The sequence below is a fragment of the Cygnus atratus genome, chromosome 7, assembly GCF_013377495.2.
Source record: "Cygnus atratus isolate AKBS03 ecotype Queensland, Australia chromosome 7, CAtr_DNAZoo_HiC_assembly, whole genome shotgun sequence".
Lineage (NCBI taxonomy): Eukaryota > Metazoa > Chordata > Aves > Anseriformes > Anatidae > Cygnus > Cygnus atratus.
Window position 1 is genome coordinate 802,179 of NC_066368.1, and position 24,749 is coordinate 826,927.

At 41.8% G+C, this 24,749-nt stretch overlaps 1 protein-coding gene across 1 annotated transcript in view; it reads right to left on the minus strand.

Annotated features, from left to right (window-relative positions):
• Nucleotides 1–24,749, minus strand: part of JAKMIP3 (Janus kinase and microtubule interacting protein 3) — a 49,844-nt gene that overhangs the window by 16,564 nt on the left and 8,531 nt on the right. Inside the window, exons 3-9 of the mRNA XM_035547788.1 lie at nucleotides 20,419–20,648; nucleotides 16,704–17,201; nucleotides 5,362–5,577; nucleotides 3,607–3,726; nucleotides 2,522–2,668; nucleotides 1,478–1,609; nucleotides 955–990 (exon numbers count right to left, since the gene is read on the minus strand). Of these exons, the coding sequence (XP_035403681.1) occupies nucleotides 955–990; nucleotides 1,478–1,609; nucleotides 2,522–2,668; nucleotides 3,607–3,726; nucleotides 5,362–5,577; nucleotides 16,704–17,201; nucleotides 20,419–20,553 (1,284 nt within the window). The 5' untranslated portion in view covers nucleotides 20,554–20,648. The remainder of the gene's footprint in view (nucleotides 1–954; nucleotides 991–1,477; nucleotides 1,610–2,521; nucleotides 2,669–3,606; nucleotides 3,727–5,361; nucleotides 5,578–16,703; nucleotides 17,202–20,418; nucleotides 20,649–24,749) is intronic.

A 24,749-nucleotide genomic window follows, 5' to 3' on the forward strand; every position in this document is an offset into this window, starting at 1 on the left:
ATTTCAGAGCTGCTCCATGAACAAATATGTGCATTCAGGTCCATGCTTGGCTGAATTCTTTAAGGATCTGCAGGTTCTCAGTGACTTGGAAAAAGGGTTTGAGCATTTATTGTTGCCTGACATTTTTCCTATTTGGTGAAAATTATGACTCTCTTCATAGAGTGATATTAGTTTTAACAGTAACGAAAACAATTCTTTATTCTGGATTGCAAATATAGGCAAGCTCCAGAATCAAAAACCAGTAAACTCTTAAAAGGAAAATTCCCTTAATCTCCCATCTCAACCATTTTTTGGTCCCATTCATGATGGTACTATGGGGCATTGATAATGTTCCCCTCCCACCAGCCCAATGGCAAATACTAGTGTAATCATCAGGTAGATAACTAGATGGGAGATAATCAAAAACTTTTTTGCTTTACTTGACAGCATAAGCTTTGCTGCATGCTTGGTAATGAAGAACAAAACAGTACATGTTTTTCAGTACATTTTAGAGTGGCTAAACTTTACAAAATCTTTGCCAACTATAGCAAAGGAATGAGATGTGCAAGAGCACTGACTGAGAAGATGCAAGTATGGGTAAGACAAAGCTAGCGATAATCAGACTAAAAAGTGCGACTCCAACATGACAGAGCTGTCCCAGAGAGGAGGGACACTTCCTATCAACTGTCGGGACATGCCAGCCATGCTGACTTTTGCCCCTGCAGACATCCTAGTGACAGAAGGAAGCTTCCTCTCTCAACAGAGCTTTACTCTCCACTGTCACTGTTCTTTTCTCTGGTGAACAACTTCTGTTGATAGGGCCTTTTATAACATCGACATTGAGAAAGACACTGAGTTAGCTTGCTGTCCAAATAGAGAAGAAAGCGACAATAGAAATTATTATACAGTGTGTGCTTTTAATGAGCAACAGTTTAAAGTATACAAAGATGAGGATGAAGTTAGCTTCATACCTACCATGACACTCTTCACATAGCCAGCTGTCTCCAGGGTCTGATTAAAAAAAAAAAAAATGTCAATAAGTGAAAAGAAAAATCTTGAGGAGAACTGAGTGCATGTTAGCAAAGAAACAAACAAAAAACAACAACAACAACAAAAAAACCACAAAACACAACACTGCAGAATGTCCCCTTCTTACACAGTGGCTACCTTTAGGCCTGATGTTGTCTCTGGCTAAAGGAGCTCCGACACTTTGTTTCCCTGGTGCAAGATCTGGTCACTAGCATATCTACTGGAGGTGCTGCAATGGCTCAGTCATGCAACTGCAATGTAGGTTGAAAGGATTTTTCCAGCTACAATACCGCAGATAACCCAGATTCAGTTCAATTACTTCTAATCATAGCAATGTCTGCCATACTGTCACTGATGTTAGCTCTGCCAGCTAGTTTACAATACCCGAGGTACACCCTCAGTCAGGCTTCCTTTTCTTTCCCTATGACCTTAGTCAACCTCAGGCAAGTGCAGCAATGTTATACCTTACCTTGGAGAGTTCATCAATGATATTTTGCTGTTCAATAACCTGTAGTCTCAGAACATCAACTTCTCTCTCTTCCTGGCTGTGATCGAGGTCATTTAAAGAGCTCGGTCTCCTTATTGTTCCAGCTCTTTGCCTCTGAAAGAAATCCATATGGCAAAAAAATGAAATGATCAGGAAGCTTTGCCAAAGAACAGTATACAACCTATCCCTTTCACAGCTAGAAGTGCACCTAATCTACTGGGTGTTCTAGCAGCTGTCCTGCTCCCTGTTTTGCTGAGCGATAGTCCCAGATTGCAAATGTGTTTTTGTTCTGGCTCCTCAGCTTCTGCCGCGGTGAGCTGGCAGTGGCCAGGAAGGACAGCAGGCACACGGGGCCATCGCACGCTGCCTGCCAGCCTGCCAAAGGCTAGCTCAGCTACGCCTGTCCTTCAGTTCTGCCCAGAGCCTGATGGCTTTCTCTTGCTGGAGAAGGAATTGAAAGAGCTGGGATCAACATCACTACTTTCTGGGTTGCTCACCAGCTTTCATCTGCAGCAGTCCCAGAACTGCAGCACCCCGTGAGATGATGAGGGGCTGCGGTCACCTCACCAAGTGCTGACATCCACACAGTGTCAGCACTGCTTAGCACCAGCTGTTGGCCGCTAACAATACTGAATTTAAAATCAAGAGGGAAGAGAATCACAGGTGCAGATTTCCTAAGGATTATGAGGTGATTATTGTGCAAAAGTCAAAGTTGATGTGAGGTAGTTTGTGCTCACATTATAATTTAGCAATCAGTGACTGAGCAGCAATCTGATCAAAACACGCAATGCTTGCATAAATGCCTTTCTTCAGAACTATTGGTTTCTAGGGTTAAATAAAACATATATCATAAAACAAGTTCAAGCCACAAACCACTCAGAACTTAATAGCAAACAACGGAAAGGAGAAAAGGTTCCTGTCAAACTTTCAAGTGTGTGGTGATGTCTGACTTCATCAGCCCCATGAGTACTAGATTATGTTATATTGTATATTATGTGAGCTTACAATTACAGCCCAGTCACTTACCATTGCTATGTTTTCTTGTGTTACAAATTTTAATTTATTTTCCATTCGACGCAAAGCATGTGACAACTCTTCATTTTTCCTACTAAGGCGTTTATTTTTGTCCAAGATGGGCTTATACTGACTTTCAGCTTCTCTAAGACGTTTTAACTGAAAAATTAAGAGAGAATTAACACCTCAGGAGCTGTTCTTTTTTTTTTTTTTAATCAAATATATTAATTGTTTGCTTTAGCTATCATAATAGCAGTACTTTCTCTTAATGCAAAGCAGAATTAATCAGGAAACTCTTGGTATAGTCCTATAGTATAGAGGATTGTTCCTTCCTCATCAGATATACAACCTGTGGAACAAATATACCACGTAGGGAATTTATTAAAGTAATAATAATTCTTGCCAATGTCATCTTAAAAATTCATTGTTTTATAAGCAAACATGAATGTGATGTGGTGTACCACCAAATACAGAATATAAGGAGGAGCTAGTTATTCCCATGTATATTCCCAGCAATTCTCTCGTTTAATATTCACACTAAGAGCAGTGTGAATCACAGCACTGACCTGCTAGTCTAACACTCTCCTCAAGTCAAGTGGATCTGGGGTTTTCCCATGTGCTACTTTCTGGCTCAGTTCTACAAAGGGCATGCTGTGCTTAGCAGGACAAATGCCATCCAGCATTTAAAGAGCATTCTTCCTGACTCCTGGTACAGCTTTGTGTTTCAGTCAGATGAGGGGTCAAGCACAACCTAATTACACTAAGTTTCACCAGCAGCATCCTTCTCCATTCACCAATTTATCTTTTTCAGCCACATCAATCTTTTGCATGTGGGACACCCAACATTCACCTAGGAACAGGTTTGATAAGGTCCTTCATGCCGCTTGACTGATTGGGCTGCTCAGGGAAATACCGTGAACTGATAACACAAAATTGTTGAATTTTCCTGCATCCCATATGCACAGGGTCCTGCAGATGTCCTGCAACAATTTCTGGATAGCAAAGGTGAAAACAGCTGGATGTTGGCACTGGTGAGACCCTGCCATATCGATGTCTTCACAAGCAGTAACTGCAGTGCATTCATCACTGAGACTCACCAGCTCGTTTCTTTCCTCTGACAGCAGCGCATTGCGATCCTCCAGCTTCCTGATGATTGCACTCAGCTCAGCAATTTTAAGTTGGAAACGCCGGGCATCCTTTTCATCCAACTGCTGTTCCTAAAACAAAGATCAACTGCAAATAACTGTTCATAAGTGTACATGGAATATCAACATGTTTCAAAACTCAAACTTTTTTTTTTTAATTTTGAATCCAGACATTTCAAAACTATTTTATGGAAGAGTGTGCCTATGTCTTAGTGGAACTGATCACTGAAAGCTGCAAGATGAGACCAATGGAAAGTTAAGAGTGAAAATGTAACAAAGTATGCAAATGCAGAAGTATGTATATGTAAATACAAAGTCACAAATGCTAAACTTGGAAATATAAAAGAAAATATCAAAAATCAAGGCAATGTTTCCAATGTATGCCACTGTTGAACTGAGTGTTTCAGACATATCACCCACTCTGAGGACTTTGTTATAAGAAAATGATATTAAAAGTACTGACATACAAATGGGGAAAATCCATGCAATTATACCATTGCATAAGCTCTTCTTCCATAAAGCTGTGGCCCTTATTTGGTTCTAAAGGGTCACTTGTAAAGCAAATGGGGTAGCAGTTTATCTGAGTGAAAATGCTTAAAGCAAATTATAGAAATATAGGCAGACATGTTCTCATTCAGAATCAGAGAGAAATTATATATATTTACAAGTGTGACAGACTATTTTTTTTCCTAGTACTTGTTTTTTTTTGCTTTAGTACTTATTCTGATGTTTGGCAGAAGTTGAGCACAAATCAAAACAAGGAAATTAGTGTCCATAGTCCCGGTGGCAGGTTCGGGAGGTCTAGGATTCCTCATTCAACAGGTGCAGGAGAGGCTTGGAATAAAGAATAAAATAGATTGCTTTGCTCATGTATAAATATTTACACTTCTACTGAGAAAATTAAGGCTGTTGCAAAAGAAATCTTGATGAGAATCAGCAATGAAGAAAATCTGCATACGTTAGACATATGAGGTCAGTTAACTGAGTTTTCTAATATTAGCAAATTAACGCAGAAGCAAAAAGGTGCCATTGTAATATTAAAAAAGCTATTGTGAAAGGGCAACTAAAATTTAATGTTTAGGATATTGCATTGTAGAAAAGAAACAGGAGAGAATAAGTTAACAGGTATTTAATTTACTTTCTGGTGCACTGAAAGCGAGAGCACGTAGCAGCATGAAAACACGAGCTAACGGAGGTGTTCCAGGAGGACAGCAGGACTAAGTGTTCATGCACTGGTTACCTTCACCCGTTTCCTTTTGTAAACTGGCCTTGTACATCTGCTTACAAAATACATTGATAGCAGTTCCAAAAGCTAGCACACATACATTACTTGGTTAGAAAAGCATTTGCATCATTTGTTGGCAAAAATTGTGTCAAAGTGTCAAACTAAGGCAGGTGGTAGAAGTATGATACAGTAAGAAAGAGTAGAAAGAAAAGAAAATTTTCACCCTGGTAAGAAAAACAAACAAAGGAAACCAGAAAACAAAACAACAAAAAAGCAAAAGCTCTCCCATAATTTGGTTCAATTTTATATCTTAAAGATTTGGCTAATGAACAAGAGCGAGAAATTAATGCCTCTCCATTTCCCCTGAATTACTATGGGAAAGCTGTTGCTCAAAGGTGCACTCATCAAGATTCTGTCCTTTCGTGTCATTTTGTCATTCTGTTTGTTCGTTTGTTTAGGTGAAACCACGTGAAAGTGCTTACGGGGCTTCCTGAATGATCTGAAGCGTCTCCTGCACCACTTGCATAAGGAAGTTCCCGCTTGGGGCTGCTCAGATGCCGATCAGACTCTTTGATCTGGGAAAGTTGTTCATCTAAAGCCTCCTTTTGGAGCTGCAGTCTCTGAGCATGCCCGGCTTGAACCCCTAACTCTCTTTCCAGCACGTAGACTGCTCTGTCTTTAAATTTAATCTCCTCCATCTATAAGGAGAACAGAACACAATCACACACACGTGCAGCGTCTTGACAACAACATAGCATCTTACTGACCCCAAACACAGCCACAGTACAGTTCCACAGAGCCAACACCCCTCAACATGTAAAAAACAAAACATCCTCTTGAAAATATAACAGCAATGAATATTTGAAAGTGAACATACACATTGAATTGCTTCACTAACTCAGGAATATTATTCATACCAAGATGTGTCCAACCACTTCTGAAGGCCATCAGATTAAAACATCCCTTTTTAGCAGTTCTTCATTAAAATGATTAGGAGATAACCCACATTCTCAGTACCATTTCAAAATACCTTCTTTCTTAACTCAAATGAAAAACAAAAAAATGTGAAATAATAAAAAATAAACAATTCACATCCCAATATGGATTACCCTAGTCAAAGATTTTAACAATTTTGATGCATTTTGATTGAAAATTGGGTTTAATAAGTAATTTTAAAAGAAAGGCAGTTAAAACCTGGACATCTTTTTAATTCTCAAAATATAGAAAGGATGTGAAATTTTTTGATTTTCTTTCCAAAAGCCTCCCATCTGAGTAATTTGCTTAATTGTCTCCTTTCCATGAAAGGTTTTGCTTTTGTCTCATAAGCATTATGCAAAATCATTAAATGCTTAAATGGCGAATGTCCAGCTGTTATCTGCTATAAGTCTCTTCTGTTCTGTTTGTCTCTATAGTGGTAGCTGAGTTCAGAGAACTGTGCTCACTGCTGTTGGAGGAGGTACACTGAGTTTGCAGATGCTCCAGGAATACTTTCTGAGGGACAGAGCATTTGGATTTTTTCTGAATGCTGATGTGGAAGTTGGAGCCTTCCTTTTTATAGAGCTGAGCCAAATCCATCCATGTGCTGCGAGCTACCTGCAGCAGAGAGGCCTTGCACTGCAGGGTGGGTGCACGCGTTATTTGCTTGCACCAGGATCAGACCCTGAAGTCTTTTAGAGTTCAAACAAGGGTGGCCTATGCCCTGTCTAATATAGAGAAATTATTGAGCACAGCCTGAAATATTTGTCTGCAATGAAGCACAGTAGTGCAACATAGTCTCAGGCTCGTTCCAGCTGGATTGCATTCCTATACATTATACATGAATATAAGGTATTAATTACACTGACACACCGCTGGGTTGCCAAATGTGCTTACAGAGAATGATTCTATGGGAGAAAGAGATCATACACATCTCCTAAGACATTCACTGATGCTTTTCAGACACCATATATGCATATTGTACACATTAGATTTTGGGCAGGTTTTGAGACTTTACCATTTAATTTCAGTGGACAGTTCTTAAAATGTAGCCTGCTCAAAATAAGAACATTTTGCCTTGTGAGAACTGCATTTGATACATTCATCTCTTTTTGATAGCTTTGTCTGTAAACCTGCAAAAAATGGCATAGCATATTAAAAGATCACTCAGAGGACTTTCTTCTTAAATACTGCAAAAATGCCCGTCCAGGGAAAAAGCAAGTGGTGTCTGTTCATGCTCTTCCAGCAACGGCATCAGGGAATTACTCCGTGAGGTAGCTTTAGGGTGGCGGGGTAGGTTCCTGCTCACAGCTGTGAGACAAATGAGGCAGGGGAGGACGTGCCAGGCTGGGGAGCGGCGTCCCCCCGTCGCGTGGTGTGGGACCCCCGTGCAGGCTCCGGAGGGGCTGCAGGCGGTGCACCGCCACCGGTTGCCTGTGCTCCACCATGCACGGTGGGAGCACGCCACGCCTGCAGCTCAGGTCTCAGGCAAGAGCTGCGGTGCTTCCTGAGGCTTCGTGCTGCACAGGCAGCCCTGCCTTCCCCAGCTGCTCGGGGGGCTGGAGAAATACCAAGTTACAAATGAGAGTGCCCTCTTGCTTTGTCCGAGGGGAAAAGCCAGCTCCTTGACGCTTGCTTTGCCAAAAGACGGGGTAGGACAATACATAAGCACTACATGGAATCTTAATTCACAATTATGAAAATTTTAGATTCTCTTCACGAAATGCAGCAAATCAAAAGTATTTTGGGTGCCATTTTATTAAGGGTGCTTTTAATAATTTCCATTAAGCCGATGGTCTACTAACTTTGAATAAAACAAAGAGACATCTGCTGTGGTCCTTCTACTAAATATATAATCAAGTAGAAATCTAAATGGATCTATAAACACAAAGGTAACACTTTGTCAAATTATTATTATTAATAGGAAGAATATTGGTTAGTTAGCTCCTATTTTTATGAAAGCAAAGACATGGTACAACATAGGCAACACTTCAAATTAAGAAGAACAAAGGAAGTGCAGAAAATGCAAGATTTTGTAACGAGGTATTTCACTGGTGGCTTATCTTCTGGAAAGATAAACTAAACAGTCTTGGTGAACAACTAAGGAAACATCAGTATTCACATTCCCTTCGTATGATTAAATTCATATTCATGAAATATGTATAACAATTGGCCATCTCACTATTAAATACGATTATAGAAATGTTATAGAAATAATACTAATTGAAAGAAGCATTTCACCAGAAAATATTACTTAGCACATTTCTTCACATCATTAGCTAACATTAAGAAAACGTTAAGACAGGAAAGGACTGAACTCACGGGGAGAGGTGCCAGCCTCCCGGCGCGTGCCCCCCCCGGCTGTCGCACCCGCCTGCTTCATCGCGCCCCGGGAGCAGCGTTGGTCCCGGCCGTGCCTCCTCCTTCCCCACCTTTTGTCTGGCAGCTCAGACAGCAGGAGCACTCACCAGACAGTGGCAGTGCACACATGTGAGCACAGCACCCAATCACCTGGAAAGATGCCTTGCTCCGTGCCATGGATATTCCCACTTCAGTTTTAGCAGGCTGCCTTGACTTGGAATGAATATTTATGCAGGAGTGCTAATTAATATCCAGCCTGCGAGCACAGCAGATATCAATTATGCAAACCTAATCCCATGCAAACTTAAATTTGTTATTCCCTCCTTGTGCTATCTAGCGCAATTCCCAGCACAGCGTCGTGTTTTGCTGTTCTTAACCCTTATGGCTCTTTTAAAATGTATTGTTTCCACGATGATTGTAAAATCCATGTGTAGGTTTCCCTGGCTGGGAAATTTCTCCTTGTGATGTTTTTGGGCCTTTGCAAATCCCGCAGACGCCACCGGGAGCGTGGCTGCACGCCGCAGGAATCTGCCTTTGAAGGTACTGGCGCGTGGTGGAAAAAAGCCAGTCACTCTTAGAGAGGGGTTTTAAAAGCAAACGAGAAAAACCCTTTCCAGCCGGAGCTGCTACACAGCAGACATTTCCCCACAGGTGCCGTGCAGAGCCAGCAGTTGGCACACACCGGGATCTGCCTGTCCTCACCTCCCTGAAGGCCCAGGGCAGGGAGCTGGGTGCCCACGGCCGGGCTGGGCTGGCAGAAGGCACGCGGGGAGGCCGGCCATGAGGGACGGGTGTCTGTTTTCACCCTCCCTCTGCATTTCCCTGAACGTTTTCCCTGGCACTCCCACAGAAATAAATGCAATTGCCTCTTTGCCCTTGCGATGCGTGTCACTCATCAGCAACAGCCAGCTATATGAAGTCAGCCAGCCTGCCAAACGCGGTGCTCTGATACTGCACATTTATATAAACTACTAGGATTTGTATTTTACAAACAGACTGGGAGAGAGCAGCAGCATACCTGCAGACTGGTGCTGCTGACTAGTCAGCGTATGTAACTTGAGGTGCTGAAACTCCGTTAATATTCCTGCACATCTGAGTCAGGCTGTCATACAATGCTGCAGCTCCAAATCAGCATTGAGTCCTGTCATTGCCAATGGTGGGACAACAGCACACACAGTGCAGGAGCACAATGAGCTTTCATATTCCTTGTAACCAAGGAAAATTTTTCTTACTTCAGCACAGACAAAAAAAAATAAAAAAAAAGGGAAAGTGTTACTACCTCTCCCTCTTACAATTGTAACATCTTGTGTCATTACAACGTATCTTGCAGTAATAAACTGCACTCTGAAAAGCACTTAATATATTTTTAGAAAAGTAAAATTCTCCTTACAGCCACGTGCCCTTTTCCCACCTATGCTGTGGCTGCAGGGAATGCCCCAGCCCGTTTGATTGTTAGCAGAGCGGGGACACAGACCGCTGCACCTATCTTGTAGCTGAGGGAGGAGGTGAAAGCCAAGAGCGTTTCATGCTAACGTTGCTGCTAGAGGCATTGCTAGAGCAGCAAGTCGTCAAGAGGAAAGTTTCTCACTGCAGCTATGCCACAATACACAAGCAAAGCACCACCAGAAGCAGTGGTCCCACACCCTGCCACTCCCTCCCAAGCTCCTTACCAGAGCTAGGCGATACGACAGGGTGAGCTGGCTCAGGGTATCAGACCATGGGAAAACTCTTCTTTTTCACTTTCGTGATCCATTTTCTGCCAAGGCAGCTCACTGAACTGGCTCACTGTGTGTGTGCACAGTCTGGTTCAGGAGAGGTAGGTGGACGTGATGCTGGGGTGAGGGGAGCTTGGCTGGGCGCTGTGGTATCCTCTTGTGTGTAGCATGGCTAGCCATAAGGCGAAACTACACTTCTAGGCTCTGAATTTCCTGAGTCTTGCCAGTTGCATGGGTTTTAAGAGTTATCATTAGATGACCTTAGAATAAAGCTGTGGCTATCCCATTGCTTTGTCTGCCTGTTAAGGCAGACAAAGCCTTTACCCATTTACCTTTACCCCTTTACCCTTTACCCCTTTACCCCGGCAACCACCCCTGGCACTGCCCCAGCGCCGTGCTGCCACACGGCAGCTGCGGTCCATCAGCTGTGCAGGGCTATCCACCAGGCTCTCACCCAGGGAACCTCTCTTGTAACATCTTCTTCCAGAACTGACCATGGTAAAAAGGCATTCACTGTCAGTAGTGCATTACCACGACTCCAGTAACCTTGCCAAGCTGTCAAATACAAGAGGAGACAACATATTTCATCTGTGTGCAGTTGAACAAGGGCACATGCAATATCCATCAACAAAAACTTTGTTCAGCGACAGGGTTCAGCTACAATACTGGCCAAAGAAGGATTCTGTTTGCAGACTGCCTGAATTCCAGCTATACTGAACCAAACAGCATTTTTATAACATGCCCAGGAAACGCAACATGCCCATTTCCTGACAATACCGCGCTGCAGTACGCGTACAGTCCTTTGCTGCTTGGGAATGGTGACATTTCCAGCTGCAGCCCTACCACCGCAGTGGCTCCTGCCTGCTCCCCCGGGCAGGCATGCGTGGGAACAGTGTCTCTGACCCAAGCACTGCAGCAGCAATGCCCCAGCTTCTCCCGACCACAATTAGTATGATAAGCTGGAGCTGGATCCAGCATCCTGCAAATCACCATAATTCCCCTGAAATCTCTAGAACAATGCTGAAAGAGCCAAAGCGTTACACTGTGCAGTGCAGAAAGGTTAAGTGGTGCAGGTGAAATCAGAATTTGATGCTCCCACTCAGGGTATAAATAATAAAAAGTTTTCCTTCACTAGGCGACTAAAAGCTTTTATTTCTGAAGACTGGCTTCCTTTTTATAGTGTTAGGTGTGAACAGCAGTACACAAAATTGACAGTGGTACAAGTGAAGCTACTTAAATTGTTAGATATTTCTGGATTTATATTAAAATGTATTAAAAAATCACTAAGAGAAAATTTGTTCAATGAATAATATAAATTGTTTGAAAATAATTGTTAACAAAAATGTAACAGAATTAAATGTAATACCAAATTTGAAGAACAAGGTACATTGAATGGGAGAAATAACTGCATAAAGATAGAAGGAGAAATTACTCCTGTCACCCACAGGAGAAATTTGTACACGTATGGTACATCACATATATTTAACTGATAGCTAGGTGCTAACAGAGCGATCTGCTAAAATTATTCCATCGCGTGCTTTTGAAAACCTCACCCATGTTCACCCACTAACCCCCTTAGAGGTTTCAACTGCATGCTGATTCCCTAAATCATTCCAACTGGTGAGCCAAGTTAAATTACAGACAAATAGGTTCCCACAACAATGTTGTATAATTTTTAATGAACAACACTACCCTTCAGTAGTCTGGGCTAAGTTGGAATAAGAAATGCACTGGTGTAAATGAGGTTCTAACTACAAATGATTTGCAAGGAAGAGTTAATCCCTTTGAATAATTTGTCTAGCTTTCAGTGTAGGACGACTGTTGAGATGCCTTTATAATACCAAATATAGTGATTTTTTTCCATATAAGGGAACAAAAAGGAGAAGAAAAAGACTGTCAATCACCGATAAAATTAATATTTAAAAAGACACACACTTTTCTTGAGGAATGGTCCTTTAACTGTCACATCTTCACTAATTTACCACTGCCTAGCAGAGCAATCTCAGGGAAGTGCCTGCAGACATGCCAGTTCAGAAGGGTACTGAAAGATTGCTCTCCTCTTTGTCCCTGGTGCTGGCTTACCATAAAGAAGCCACAGAGGTCTCAACGTACAATGGCTTTATATTAGGTTATTAAACCTTTTAGTAGTCGTTATCGACTAAGTTTTATCTTCAATTGAAAATAAATGCTTTCCAGTCTGTAACAAATCTCATTTTTTCAATCTTCCTCGTTTTTGTTTTAGTCCCCCTAAAAAAGAAGCAGGAGGAAAGGAGACTGCAGTGTTGATGTTCAACACTTCTCACTTCTGACCAATTTATGTTTATGTAAAATTTAAATATTCTTTACCACATTGAATTTTCATCTCCACTAAGCAAAACTTGAGGCCAATTAATTCCATGGCATTCTCACGACTGAAGGGTTGTGTTCCCTGGATGTGAGTACACTGATACAGGGCAGGTTGTTATTAGAGGTAGACCATACAAATGTAATTAAATACATTCACACAGCATTTTAAGCTGTTTTGAAACACACAAATTAAAAACTGAAAAAAGTTTACTAAAATTAGAAATTCTGTAGAAAGGAGGTTGTTGCCATACCTATTTGTTACCATCCGCAATGTGACTTTCATCTTTTACATTAACGTTTCTTAAGCTTCTGAGACAGGAATAGCTAAACTGGGTTAGTTGTACTTCTCTGTAGATATTCACACCCAGACTTCACAGACACAAACAGCACAAGCTGTGTGTGCAAATAGAAAACACAAGGGCAGAACAATTTGAACACACGCTTTTGCAGAACACACCATTTCCTTTCCTGCAACATTCACAGGACTGATAGTTGCTCAGCTTTGCTGTATGGGATTGGTCTAAAGCTGTCAGCACCAATGAGTAATAGTCATCCCTGTCACCTGAAAAGTATCTAGAAGAAAAAGCTAGAATGTTTGTTTGGTAAATATTGAGTGGGATCTGTTTCCAAAAAAAATATTACACATTGGTAGCCATTGCAGTCTGCAGGCCTCCCAGTGCTGGTGGTACAAAACTACAAAATTGCCACCAGCAATTACTGTATCTCTAATTAACAGCCGATTTGCTGCGTGTGTCGGAGTGGCATGTCATGGCATGAGACCATAAGCAGAAGGGAAGACCCAGCTTACAATTGCATTTGAAGGCATCATTTTGACCACAAGAGTACTTTGGGTTTAGTTTTCCTGCTGGAGCTGGAGAACAGCACACAACGCAGGCACAGCGGGTTTGACTGGCTGCAGTGTAGCCGTGCCTTCCCCAAGACCAGCCTCTTCTGGAGAGGGCAAGGATGCAAGGATTCCCCTTAGGAACGTAGCACGGACAGAGCTCACTAGCTTTGGGTCATTCACTAGTGCTGGGTTTGGTTTGATCCAACAATTTAACTTAATTCACTGTTGTAGTTTTGCTCTGCTGTAGCTTTGATGACTTACTAAGTCATAAAAACGGAAAAGTTCACAGTAAAACCAGGTATTTTGAAAGCCTGAGCATATATATCCTGCATTCCCTTGGCAAAAATCCCACAAAAGATGGGAAAACAATTCAGCCTGAAGTTAAGAAGATGTTGAAGAACAACATAAACTCCATTTTGCCAGAAGTAAATTTGTACGGTTGTGCGTTTCCTTTTTGCTATATACTGTATCTTCCCAACGCATTACTTTAAAGATCATCTAATATTTTTCCACATCTTCCTAAAGTGAGACACTAACAAATGTATTTGTCTGTACAATGGAAAAAAAAAGTTTTAATTTATAAGGAAGATAATGGAATAATGTAAGCTTACCTTTTCAAAAGACTTTGTCTGACTATGTATGGAAGTATTTTCCATTCTGCACCTAAGATAGGTCAGATGTACTTTGAAAGTAAATATGGAAATGAAAAAACTTGAAAATGAAAAATGGTACCTATCAGACACAAATAACTTCAGATGATTATTATATGTTAAAGGGTTAATATCATTGCAGACCTAAACATGAACGAATATACTTTAACTTTCTCCATTTTGATGAAACAAAAAAGCAGTATTTTTCAAGAAGTGAAATAGCAATTTGCTCGAAGGTCACTTCCCCTCTTTGTTAAATGACTAAATAATGCATTGTACATGAATCACGGAGCTTTTACAGTCCTAACGTGAAACTATTAACAATTCAGAACTGGATGTCTGCCACAGCCTCTACATGAGCGTGCAATCCCCAGTCGTGGGCCAGAGGCAATGCAATATGCACAAGCACTGGGCCAGATACAAGTGGGCAGAAATCCATCTGGCTCCTCGGCGGGGCTGAGCTGAGCTGCACACACCGGGGCACAGCTCCCCATCTGCACAGAGCCGTAGCAGGTAAGGGGCAGTTTAATGAACACGACTAGTTTAAAGATACAACACTAATATTGTTGGTAAGTACCGGTGGCAGATGTGGTGTCGACTGCTAAGTCCACAGCCTCACGCCCCGCACCTGCTACGCGCGGAGCAGCGCCTGCCTGGCCGCGCACGGCGGGACGCCCTGGGGAGCGCTGCGGGCTGAGCAGGCACAGCGTTGGACCTGGGGTGCCAGGCTTCCTCGGGGGCACCGGGCTGGGATCTGCAGCGCTGCTCTGCTGCACAGAGTGGCTCACACCGGGCTCTTCTGCATTTCTCTGTATATCATGGCAGCCCCGACCAGACTTAGTGAACAGGCTTTGCTGATGGCCTCTATCTTAACAGACGAAAAATGCACTGGTTTCGGTATTAGCTTAATTGCTTCATTAATTGCCTCATTTTCATAGAGAAGAGAGCTTTTATGATAGGACGTGACACCAGCCTTTCCCCTCGAAACATCAGGGCCCTCCCTGCAAGGGAGCCAACAGCTCCCATTGAAATCAATTATGGTCAAGTCAATGGAACCGAGAGTACTTAAAGTCATTCAGGAAGCACTCAGGGCTTGGTTAAAATGATGGCATTGTGTAATTTAATTAGTACAGTTAGATAATTTCATTCTTTCAAGCAGGAATAAAAAAAACTTTGATTTTCAAAGGCAATTTAGAAAACATAACTTCAAACCACTCTATTCTTTATAACTAAGAACATATTTATTTTATGGCTTCTACATTAGAGGCCATTAGAATGGATTTTCATGTAATGCTTTAAGTTTATTTAGGATGAACATTAGCCACCCTTTCATTCTGATGTATTAAATCAATGTATCTAGTAGTGTATGTTTACAGAAGAAAGTACTTACACTGCAGGATATTTCTCCAGTATCAACAGATCAGTTGGTTATAAATTATTTTAATATCCTATTCATAAAAATAAAATACTCTATGAGGGCAAAAATAACTACCCGAAGTCTGAGAGTCCAAGGGAATAAATAAAGGGTATGCAATGCTGAATTGACTAGGGGAGCAGCACACGGTCTGTCGGCCAGACCAGTCACTTTGGTTTGCCAGGACACAGCTGGTGCTGCACCACCCCTGCGGTGGGGAGGTTTTGCAGGATGTTCACTGAAGCATGGCTACAGTGCCATGCTTTCACTTACAGGTTTTTTTGTTGTTGATGGTGGTTGGTTGGTTTGATTTGGTTTGGTTTGGCTTTTTTAGGATTTGTACAATAGTCAAATGAGAATGACTTTGAAGGGACATTAATGAGTTTATCCTGAGCCACTGCATACCATAAAAAAGCATGGCAAACCCAAAAAGATGATAGCATCAAATAAATACTGAAACAAGACCCAAAATACACCTCACAGGAGTATGGGTGTTACATTTGTTCCCCTGTTCTTGGGAATGACAGCAATAGTTAAGACAGTCCTGCAAATCAGCTGTGCTGCGCTCAAAAGACTGAGTGAATTGCAAGGCAAGCACCCAAGCTGCCAGTGAGGGAGAAATTGTTCTAAAAGCCAGAAAGTGGTGGTGGCATGCCAGGTTTTCATGCAAAGACTTCCCTCTTCCTTCCTGCAGGGAGTTCTCCTGTTTTTCAAGGAACACGATCCATTTTAACATCCCCAACTAGTTTCAAAGCCCATTGGAGGTATACTCTGAAGCCATAGGTGTGTAGCCTTTGAGATTCAAACTGTTGTACCTGAGACTCAAACAGTTTGACTAGGTGATCAGCATACATGACGACCCAGCAGGGATCAGATGAGCAATGAAGGGAAGGAACCCCAGTAACCACCAAAGGAGGAGCATCACCGCTTCACTTGTCCTGGGGGAAAGCCTCCGAGGGGGGACACAGAGAGAAAGAAACTACCTGAACACCTTGTAGAGTGATGGGAGTCATCGTCACCAGGTTATGGGACTCTAGACTATAGGATGCAGAGGCAATAGCATTTTGAAATTGCATAAAGCTTATTATGGGATGTTTACAGGAATTAGCAAGGGCAGGGAAAGGGAGGGATGAAAGTGAATCGGTGAGGAAGAAACGGTGGGGAAATGGAGGGGGAAGGGGCTAATAGGCCCTGTTGTAGACCAAGAAACGCATGTATTTTGTAGAATTACCCTAATGCAGCTGGTAACTAAAGGCCTGTTCTTCATATCTGAAACATGACCAATATTAATAGGCACTGACAGACATAAAAAGTTCCATACAAAACATCCTAGCAGGTTTAAAAAAAAAAACATTCTGACATCACTATTAGCAGATAGAAAACTCATTTGAAGCAAGCTGCAAAAATCTGGTTGCCTATCCTCATGCATTTAATGCAGTCCAGCATTAATGTTCATTTTTCTGCTATCAATAACATTAGTGTTATTAAAAACATAGATACAGATAGCAACACATACCAGTCTGCGAATTTCTCTCTCACACTCCCTCTTAATTCTGCTGATTTCCTCTTGATGCAGGTGATACACACTCCTTATCTCTGCTGCTTTAATTTTGTCAGCTTGGATGACCATAGTTAAAGCCTCTTCCACTTGTTTCTTAGCCCCCTTAAGTTCTGAAATTTCTTGCTGCATTTTTATTTTCTCAACTTCAAACCCCTTCTTGGCCTCCTCCTTCGCCTCTGAAAGCAGCACGGTTTTCACCTTGTCAGGAGCCCCATCACGTACAGCATTGAGAAGGGCCTGTAGTCTCTGGATTTCATTATCTTTAATTTTTATTACTCTAAGTAGTTCAGCTTCATGCTGCCTCAGAAGTGCTTCTCGAACAGCTTGGAGCTCCTTCATTTTCTCTTCATGAAGTTTGACTTTGAGCTCTGTTACCACCACTGTACTTTTATGCTGTTCGTGTTCTTTGATCTGCTTAACTTCCTGATTTTTCTCTCTTTCCAACTTGCTGACCTACATGCAAAATCAAAAAAGAGCAGTGTTTTTATCAACAAAATTATTGCCACAAATTATGAGATAATCTAAAAATGGCATGGATCACTTTATTATGTCAGAATTCATTGTTGTATGACTGTGCCTTAGAAAGAACTGCCCGATGAATTCTTATTACCACATGCAGAAGCACAAATTTGACATTTTGTTCATGCTTTATCGTTAGATGCTTTATTACATATTAATCATCCATTTTTTAAAGAGGTTCCAGGTAAAAATAGGATCACCAAGCTCTGCTCACAGCCACTTTGACAAACTTCACCACTCCTTCTGCCTTCATGCTGCAAACTTAAAAAGGAGAAATTTCCTTTCTTGGAGAATTTCATGTGAACAACATACACATTACAGAACCTCGTGCAACAACATTTCCACAGGGACAAGGTTTTTACAATCTGTGGAAAACACCTTCAGCGTGTGGTCATGGTGGCCACTGTATGGTTTGGCAGGTACCTGTGGGGATCTTGAGTAACACACCTAGCAGTGCAGCCAGGGGGACTCAGGGTTGTAAATCTGATTCTAAGTATACCATAAATACTCTGGGAACATCTCTGCCTTAGCCCTAATGAGATCCATCCTCTCTCACAGATGACCCAGAAGCACCAGTAAGTGTTTACCTTGTAATTAACACAGCCAGTGTAGCTCCATATAAACAAAACCAAGGGTGACGATGACTGAAACCCTTAAAATACAATCTGGTCCTCCGAGTGGATGTGGCTATGAACCATTGCACTTCAATGAGGCACTAATTTAAAGTTTATTTTCTTCAACTCTGACCTATGTGGTAGTGAATATACCTGTGAGGTTACATTTGTGCATGCACATCGGAAGAGCTGGCAAAGTTGGCAGGCTGTCATCGGTGCTGTCCTGGGGTACAAATGAGAACCACGTGTCAGGGGAAAATACGATCCACCTCAGCTTTTTATTGAAGTGGATGTGGCATGGTGGCAGGCATTGCACTAGAAAATATTCCCAGCATGTATTTGCAGTAGCATTTAAAGTGTTTGCATAACTGACTATCTCCTTTGAGCAGGCTTGTTCAGAGGCAGGGAGTGCACATCAATTCTCTCTATCTTTTCTGCCCCAGGATGTTTATCAGAGCAGCCGGTGCATATATTTAAATGCTAAGATTAAGAAGTGGATATTCACAACACTATAATTACTTACTGAAGTGTTTATTGGGGAAAAAAAAAAGTTCAGGTCAATTATTTTTAGTAAACATGTATTTTTTTTTCCTATGATGACACAGGAACGTTTTCTTGCTAAGAACATGCCTAAATCTGTTTCCCATATGAGAGCACTCCACAGAACTGAACACTGCAGGTGTAAAGAAAAAAACTGTGACATTACAGAGAACTGGGATAATTCTTCTAAAGAAAAAGTAATTTGCGAAAAGAGGAAAAAGAATCCTGACAACTCTGTAGAAGACATTTCTTTCACTAGAAATCAGCATAAGTGGAAATACTTGTATATTTAGAAAAAGAGAAACAAAATCATATCATTGCCACTTTAGAAATTACTGATATTGAGGATGAATCTAGGCACCAATAATGATTTTTAGCATCACATCCTATTTTGATAAACTAATAATAAGCATTTGAAATTTTATAGACTTTAATTTGACCAGTTTAGTGACCTAGATCCATTAGTGAACACGTAAGTATCATAAATTTATGCAAGAAGCACAAAACCCAAGTGAGCTAACCATTAATATCCAAACACTACATGAAGTATATGCTCAGAAAGCAGACTAACGTGTCAGTAACAGGTGCTATAAACAGAACAATGTTTAAGATAATACACATTCAGGAAATAGCCAGCACCTTATAGAGGAAGTCTGAGTCTATTTTTCAGCTGGTATCTGCAGGTCTCATACCACATCCCCTAAAGAATATGCAAGAAACCAGGTGCCATTATTTTGGCATGCTCAGGTACACAGATCTGAACTGTGCTGTATGCACGTGCATATGCAAGGTATAAAAAGCTCTGTGAGAGTTACTGGGAAGCACAAAACAACGGCATTTTATCAGATGCTTTTTCAGCAATAAATTATGCATTACAAATAACAAAATGTATCTGACCACAGAAGGGTAAAACGATATTTCACTTTAAAACCAGGAAGTCAAGAAAAGCTATGATGAGAAGCCTTATATCTAAAGGGACTGGGGAAGGCTGAGGGAAGGAAAATAGGGTCCTCAGTCTTAAAGCCGTAAACTCTGCTTCACAGTAAAATTATTAATAGATATTCTATTAAAATATGCGTGTGCGTGTATGTGTATAAGTATATATACACACGCACAAACACCGCCTTTGGAAGCTTCCTTAAAAATTAGAATCATAGGCTACAGTGCCAAATTATGATGCAAGTTAATGGAAAAATACAGGATGTAATTCTGTCCCTGGCATAATAATGCATTTCTCTGTTAGGGCTCTGAAGCAACAAAAAACAAAAAACCAAAAGTTTATCAGTGGAAACTAATTAGGGATTATTGAAGAACAAATAACATTGCCCTGCCCTTGCTGAGAAAGGTGATGAGGGTTGTGCAAGAGGCAGCTCAGAGTCCTGGTGGGGCTGCTGGCAGTCCGAAAGACTTTGAGCACAACCTCCAAACGAAATTAGCCTCAGCGCAAAAGAGAAGAACCAGCAAAGGGAACTTCTGACCACCACCAAGTTGTATTCAAAGTCCTCATGGTACACATTCTCGTACGCAGGTAAGTACTCTCTAGAAAAAATTCTAGTAGGAGAAACAAAAAGGGTGCACAGCTTCAGCCCACCACCGTGGCCATGCCACCTGTTTCGAGCAGCTCTGTACTCTCCCAGGTCTCCTGCTGGCACGTAGCTACGTGGTTTTTGGACTTTGTTTCCTCCCCGATCACAAGAGCAAGCGTGCGTACCGCTGCTGCCCGGGACCCGCGACCCTGTGCCCTTGGGTTTAGAGATGGGGGGCGTTTTGCCTTAAATACAAGGGGAACAATTTAAAACACGACATGAAGGGGCTCTATCATTTTACACAGAAGGCTAGTCCCTGTTGCTCACGTGCATCGCCCCAAGTATTTATTTCTGAAGTCAGGTACAAGCTGGCTATGTGTGGGGCAACAGGCAAAGAGTGGTGGGAAGGAGACAGAGCAGGCTGCCTTCGTTTTAATCACTGGGGGAGGGAAAGGAAAGGAAGACACACACCTTACTCTTCTCCTGCTGGAGCTCGATCTGGATGTCGGTGAGCTTCGCCCTGAGCTCCTCATTGGCAGCCTGCAGGGCGGCCAAGGCCTCGGGCCTCTCTCCCCGGGCGCGGCTGCTGGCGCCCTTCCTCGACATGGTGAGGTGGCGTGGTGGGGTGCTGGCGCAGGCCCCGCCGTCCCGGCGCTGCGGCTGCTCCTCCTCGCCGCGCCCCGCTACATCTTCTCACTCTCCTGCAGGGAGGGAAGCAGAGGAGCGCCGTGAACAGGCTGCTGTCACCACCAAGAGCACAGCCGGGCTTCAGCATCTTTCGCAGGACTTCAAGGTGTTCCGCTCAGAAGCGGTTTGGGGCGCTCACACATGCCAACGGCCAGCAGCGCACCACTTCCCCACAACTGCCTTTCATACAGATCAGCTGGTTTATAGTAAATAAACACTTCTGATGGAGGCTGCTTCACCATTTCGTTGTCGCACAACGTTAAGAGAGGTCAAGTCAGACAGCATCCTGCTCATTACCACCTGAGCAGTGCTTTAAAGGTACAAAAAAAAACCCAAACCAACCAACCAAACAAAAAACATTAAAAACACGAGAAGACATTTTTTACTCCTCTAACCATCACTGCACCTGGAAGGAGGAGCAGCAGACAGCTGGATACTCTGGGAAGCATGAGGTACGCATCAGGCAGCTAAAGTGGCTCTCCCTGACCTGAAGCAAGGGCTGGACAGAGCTCAGCTGCAAAAATATTTTGGCGTACACCTGTCCAGAGCATAAGATTTAAATCATAAACTATAAACATTTTTCATCTCTTCATCTGCACTTGAATTCACACAGAACAGTGGCTACAGACGTTCTGGAGGGACGTCCTAGCTCCATCCCCTGGCACCCTCATGGCTTGCAGACAGCTACAGCAGGGAAAACCACTTTCAGTGTGGGCAGAAAGATTTTATAATCTTAAAAAAAAAAAAAATCTTACAGAACAAAAAGGTTTGTTTTCCTCCAAACAAATTTAAGAAATTCATAGTAAAAGTAATAAAAGTAATACAAATCGTAAGAAGATACAGAAGCAAGCAGAGGTTATATAAAGGCAACAGAAGCTGTCCATGCCAGCATGCGTGGTGTCTCATCAAAACAACAACTTTTATCTATATATGTTTACCTAAGTCTGACAACAATGTAGCAGTTTTATTTACACTAAATGGCTTTGTGCTAAATCTAAATAAACAGAACTGAGAAAATCAAATTCTTCTATTAAACAGGGAAGAGCTGGACAAAGTGGATCCATCTTAATAGAATTTATCTATTAATATCGTTTGCACTCTGTGTCAACCCACTAATCCCAACACACTCATAAACTACACAACATACAAACCTTCTGCAATGATAACTTCAGATTTGTCAACAAAACACCTGCTATAACAACAAATACAGTTCTAAAACTACATTCCAGAATTATTTAACTGAAGCAAGAATAAATAACAATGAATGTCCTGGAACTGATAAGCATAATAAAAGTATAGTGCAACTGCCAGATGTAGGTGGCATAAAACAACACAAACTCATTCCAAAAAATTTGTAGTCTGAGATGAAGGCAGATGAAGGTAGGGAGGAACGTGATTTTTTTATGTATGTTAATGCTATTTTTATTGCTGCATCCATCCTATGGTTCAGAAAATTCTATGAGAGTTCTATGTAAAAATAAATAATTAGCCTATTAATCAAATCAAGTGAAATTCCCATGTTCTGTGAGTTGCGTGCATAGAGGTGAACTTGACTGACATTATCACAGTTTGTCCTTGCTTCATTTGACTCATTCCTCACAGCTGTTGATGCAGACTGACAGTCCATTAACGTTTTGTACTTGATCACTACGTGCTGAACAAGTCATACAGGCTGCTGTCAGTTCTTCCTCTGGTCAGTATTTAATTCATTGCTTATTGATAGTATGAACAGATTTAATTTAATAGAAACCTAAGGATGACAAGAAATTCTGCACAAAAATGCCACGTCCTAGAGGCTTTGTTTGGCACCAGAGCAGTGGAACAGAAGTGCCATCCTAAAACATGGATGTTCCCTCAATGTTTCTTTCATACTTTGTATACTTTCAGGAGTTTTTCTTATAGAAAAATACTTTGTCAAAGCACTATGGGAAAAAAAATCAGCAGCACAAGCTACTTTGTAATTATACCATGCAATTTTTCAGTCTGTAGATTATGGGCTATGGGTGTGAAAATCCAGTTCGTTCACATTTAAAGGATAAACAGCAACACACATGCAAAGAAACAGTTGCCTCTGCTTCTCTGGCAAAGCTGACTCAACTGTCAATTTTTTATTTTTAAGTTACCAGTGAAAAAATTAATGGGACTGAAATTGATGGGGGAAGTGGCTGAATTTTGGGAGTAACTGTGCAAAGCTGCTGCGAGATGGGGAGACGAGACTTGGAGAAACATGGTTGTTTCTTTCTGTGGTGCTTGCCTTTGTAGCCTTGAAGTTTCTATAGAAAAAAAAAGTGTTTGGTCATTCAAAGAAATTAAAATAAATAAAAATTTCCAGACGTAGCCTGAAAAATCTCTAAGGAGAATGCAAAGATGTTCTTAGTGTTTAAAATTCATGCGTCTTTGTATACGAAGATGCAATGCATTAGCAATTACCCTACAAAAGAGGCTTCTTATAGAAAAAAAATGGGGCAGTCTATAGCCACAGGCACTGAATTTTCCTGCGATGAATGAAGCATTTTTGCATATTACAATGATTTTCTTAAACAATATGTTGTAATGACAGATGTAGTAGGTGGAGTCTGGTTATTTCACAACCTGAGGAAATGAGAAGCAGCACAGTACAAGATTTTAATTGCTAATATGTGAATGTCAGACAAATAATAAATTTAATGATACAGTGATTTGTCAGAATAATTTAAATCAGAATGGTTATTTTCAACAGGCAAAAGCTACAGGAATTTTTCTTTGTTTACAGAAAACACAAGTAAGGAACTGAACCAGGAAAGTAAGCTGAAAGGCTAAAAGTAATGAGAGGTATGCTGGGAGGAGCACAAGCCCAGCAGCTGATTCTCTGGGAGACTGTGCAGTAACAGCCCAAAGCAGCCAGATACCCTGCACACAGACCAGCTATTTCACTAGCACGGGCTGGCATTGGCTCAGAGCCTCTGGGGAGCACCACACGGAGAAGCCATCACCCTGAAACTGCCCTTGCAGAGGCAGGGGCCCGGTGGTTTCTAAGCACAGCTCACTTGATGGGAACTCTGCCTGAGATAGGATTAGTGGCGCTAATGTGTCCTCCTGCTTTCAGAGTTTGAGCTTTTAATTTTTGTTGAAAATATTACCGAGGTTTTCCTGTATGAGTCAACACATTTCATACCAAGCATCTGCCTAAATATGATTTTTCTCTACTAAAAACAGAACAAAACAAACAAACAAAAAAACCCCACAAATAAAATAGCATATTCCAAGGAAGAAAGGCTTGTATTGCAACATTTGCTTTGAGTGCGTCTACAAAACCATTGAAGATAAAGCATAAAAGCAGCTCAGACCTGGTAAGCTGGAGGCCTGTCAGAGGCCCCAGGTGCTCACCTTCAGCCAAGCTTTGCCAGAACAGGCCACTAACATCCCGCATCCATTCCCCAGAAAGCAGGGCCAGGAGAATTTCTCCTCTGACACCTCCACTGTGGCTCATGTAAACATGCCCATGCCAAATCCCAGGTGACAATGGAGGGAGACAGAGCAAACTTTCAGATCCTATAGACTCCCATCAGTTCAGCGTGGGCAAGGGGTCCAGCATGAGGAACGTCTTCCAAACTGGAATGCTAAAGCTTTAATGAGATTTTCTTAGAGAAAAATCATCTCCCTTGCCAGTACTTAAAGTAATAAGCTTGATTCAAAAAGAACCACACAGAAATTAGCTGAGGACTATTTTAATTAAGTCTTTAAAGCTGTCCTTAAAAGGACATAATGATAAAACTTGAATGTAGCCAAGAAAAACATCCAAGGATTAAGAGATCTGGATAATAGGAATTTGATCAGCCTTGGTAATGATCTGTCTGCAAAATGTACTACTGGCAGTGAGAGCTGCGGAACAATGGGAAAGCTGCCCTGCACACCACGCTTCCAAGCTCAAAAACTTGTGGGGAAGGTTTCTCAGAGGAAGACACACAAGACAAAGAGCACATTTCCCCTGTCACAAAGACAAAATGGGCTGCATTAGTTGCAGATATACTCATACAAACAGCAAAGTGGGAAGGAGCATGCGGAGGAGGTGGTTGCGGTAGCATCTCCATGTGCTGTTACAAATCAGCAGGCAAGGAGTCACTGGTCAAGGAGTG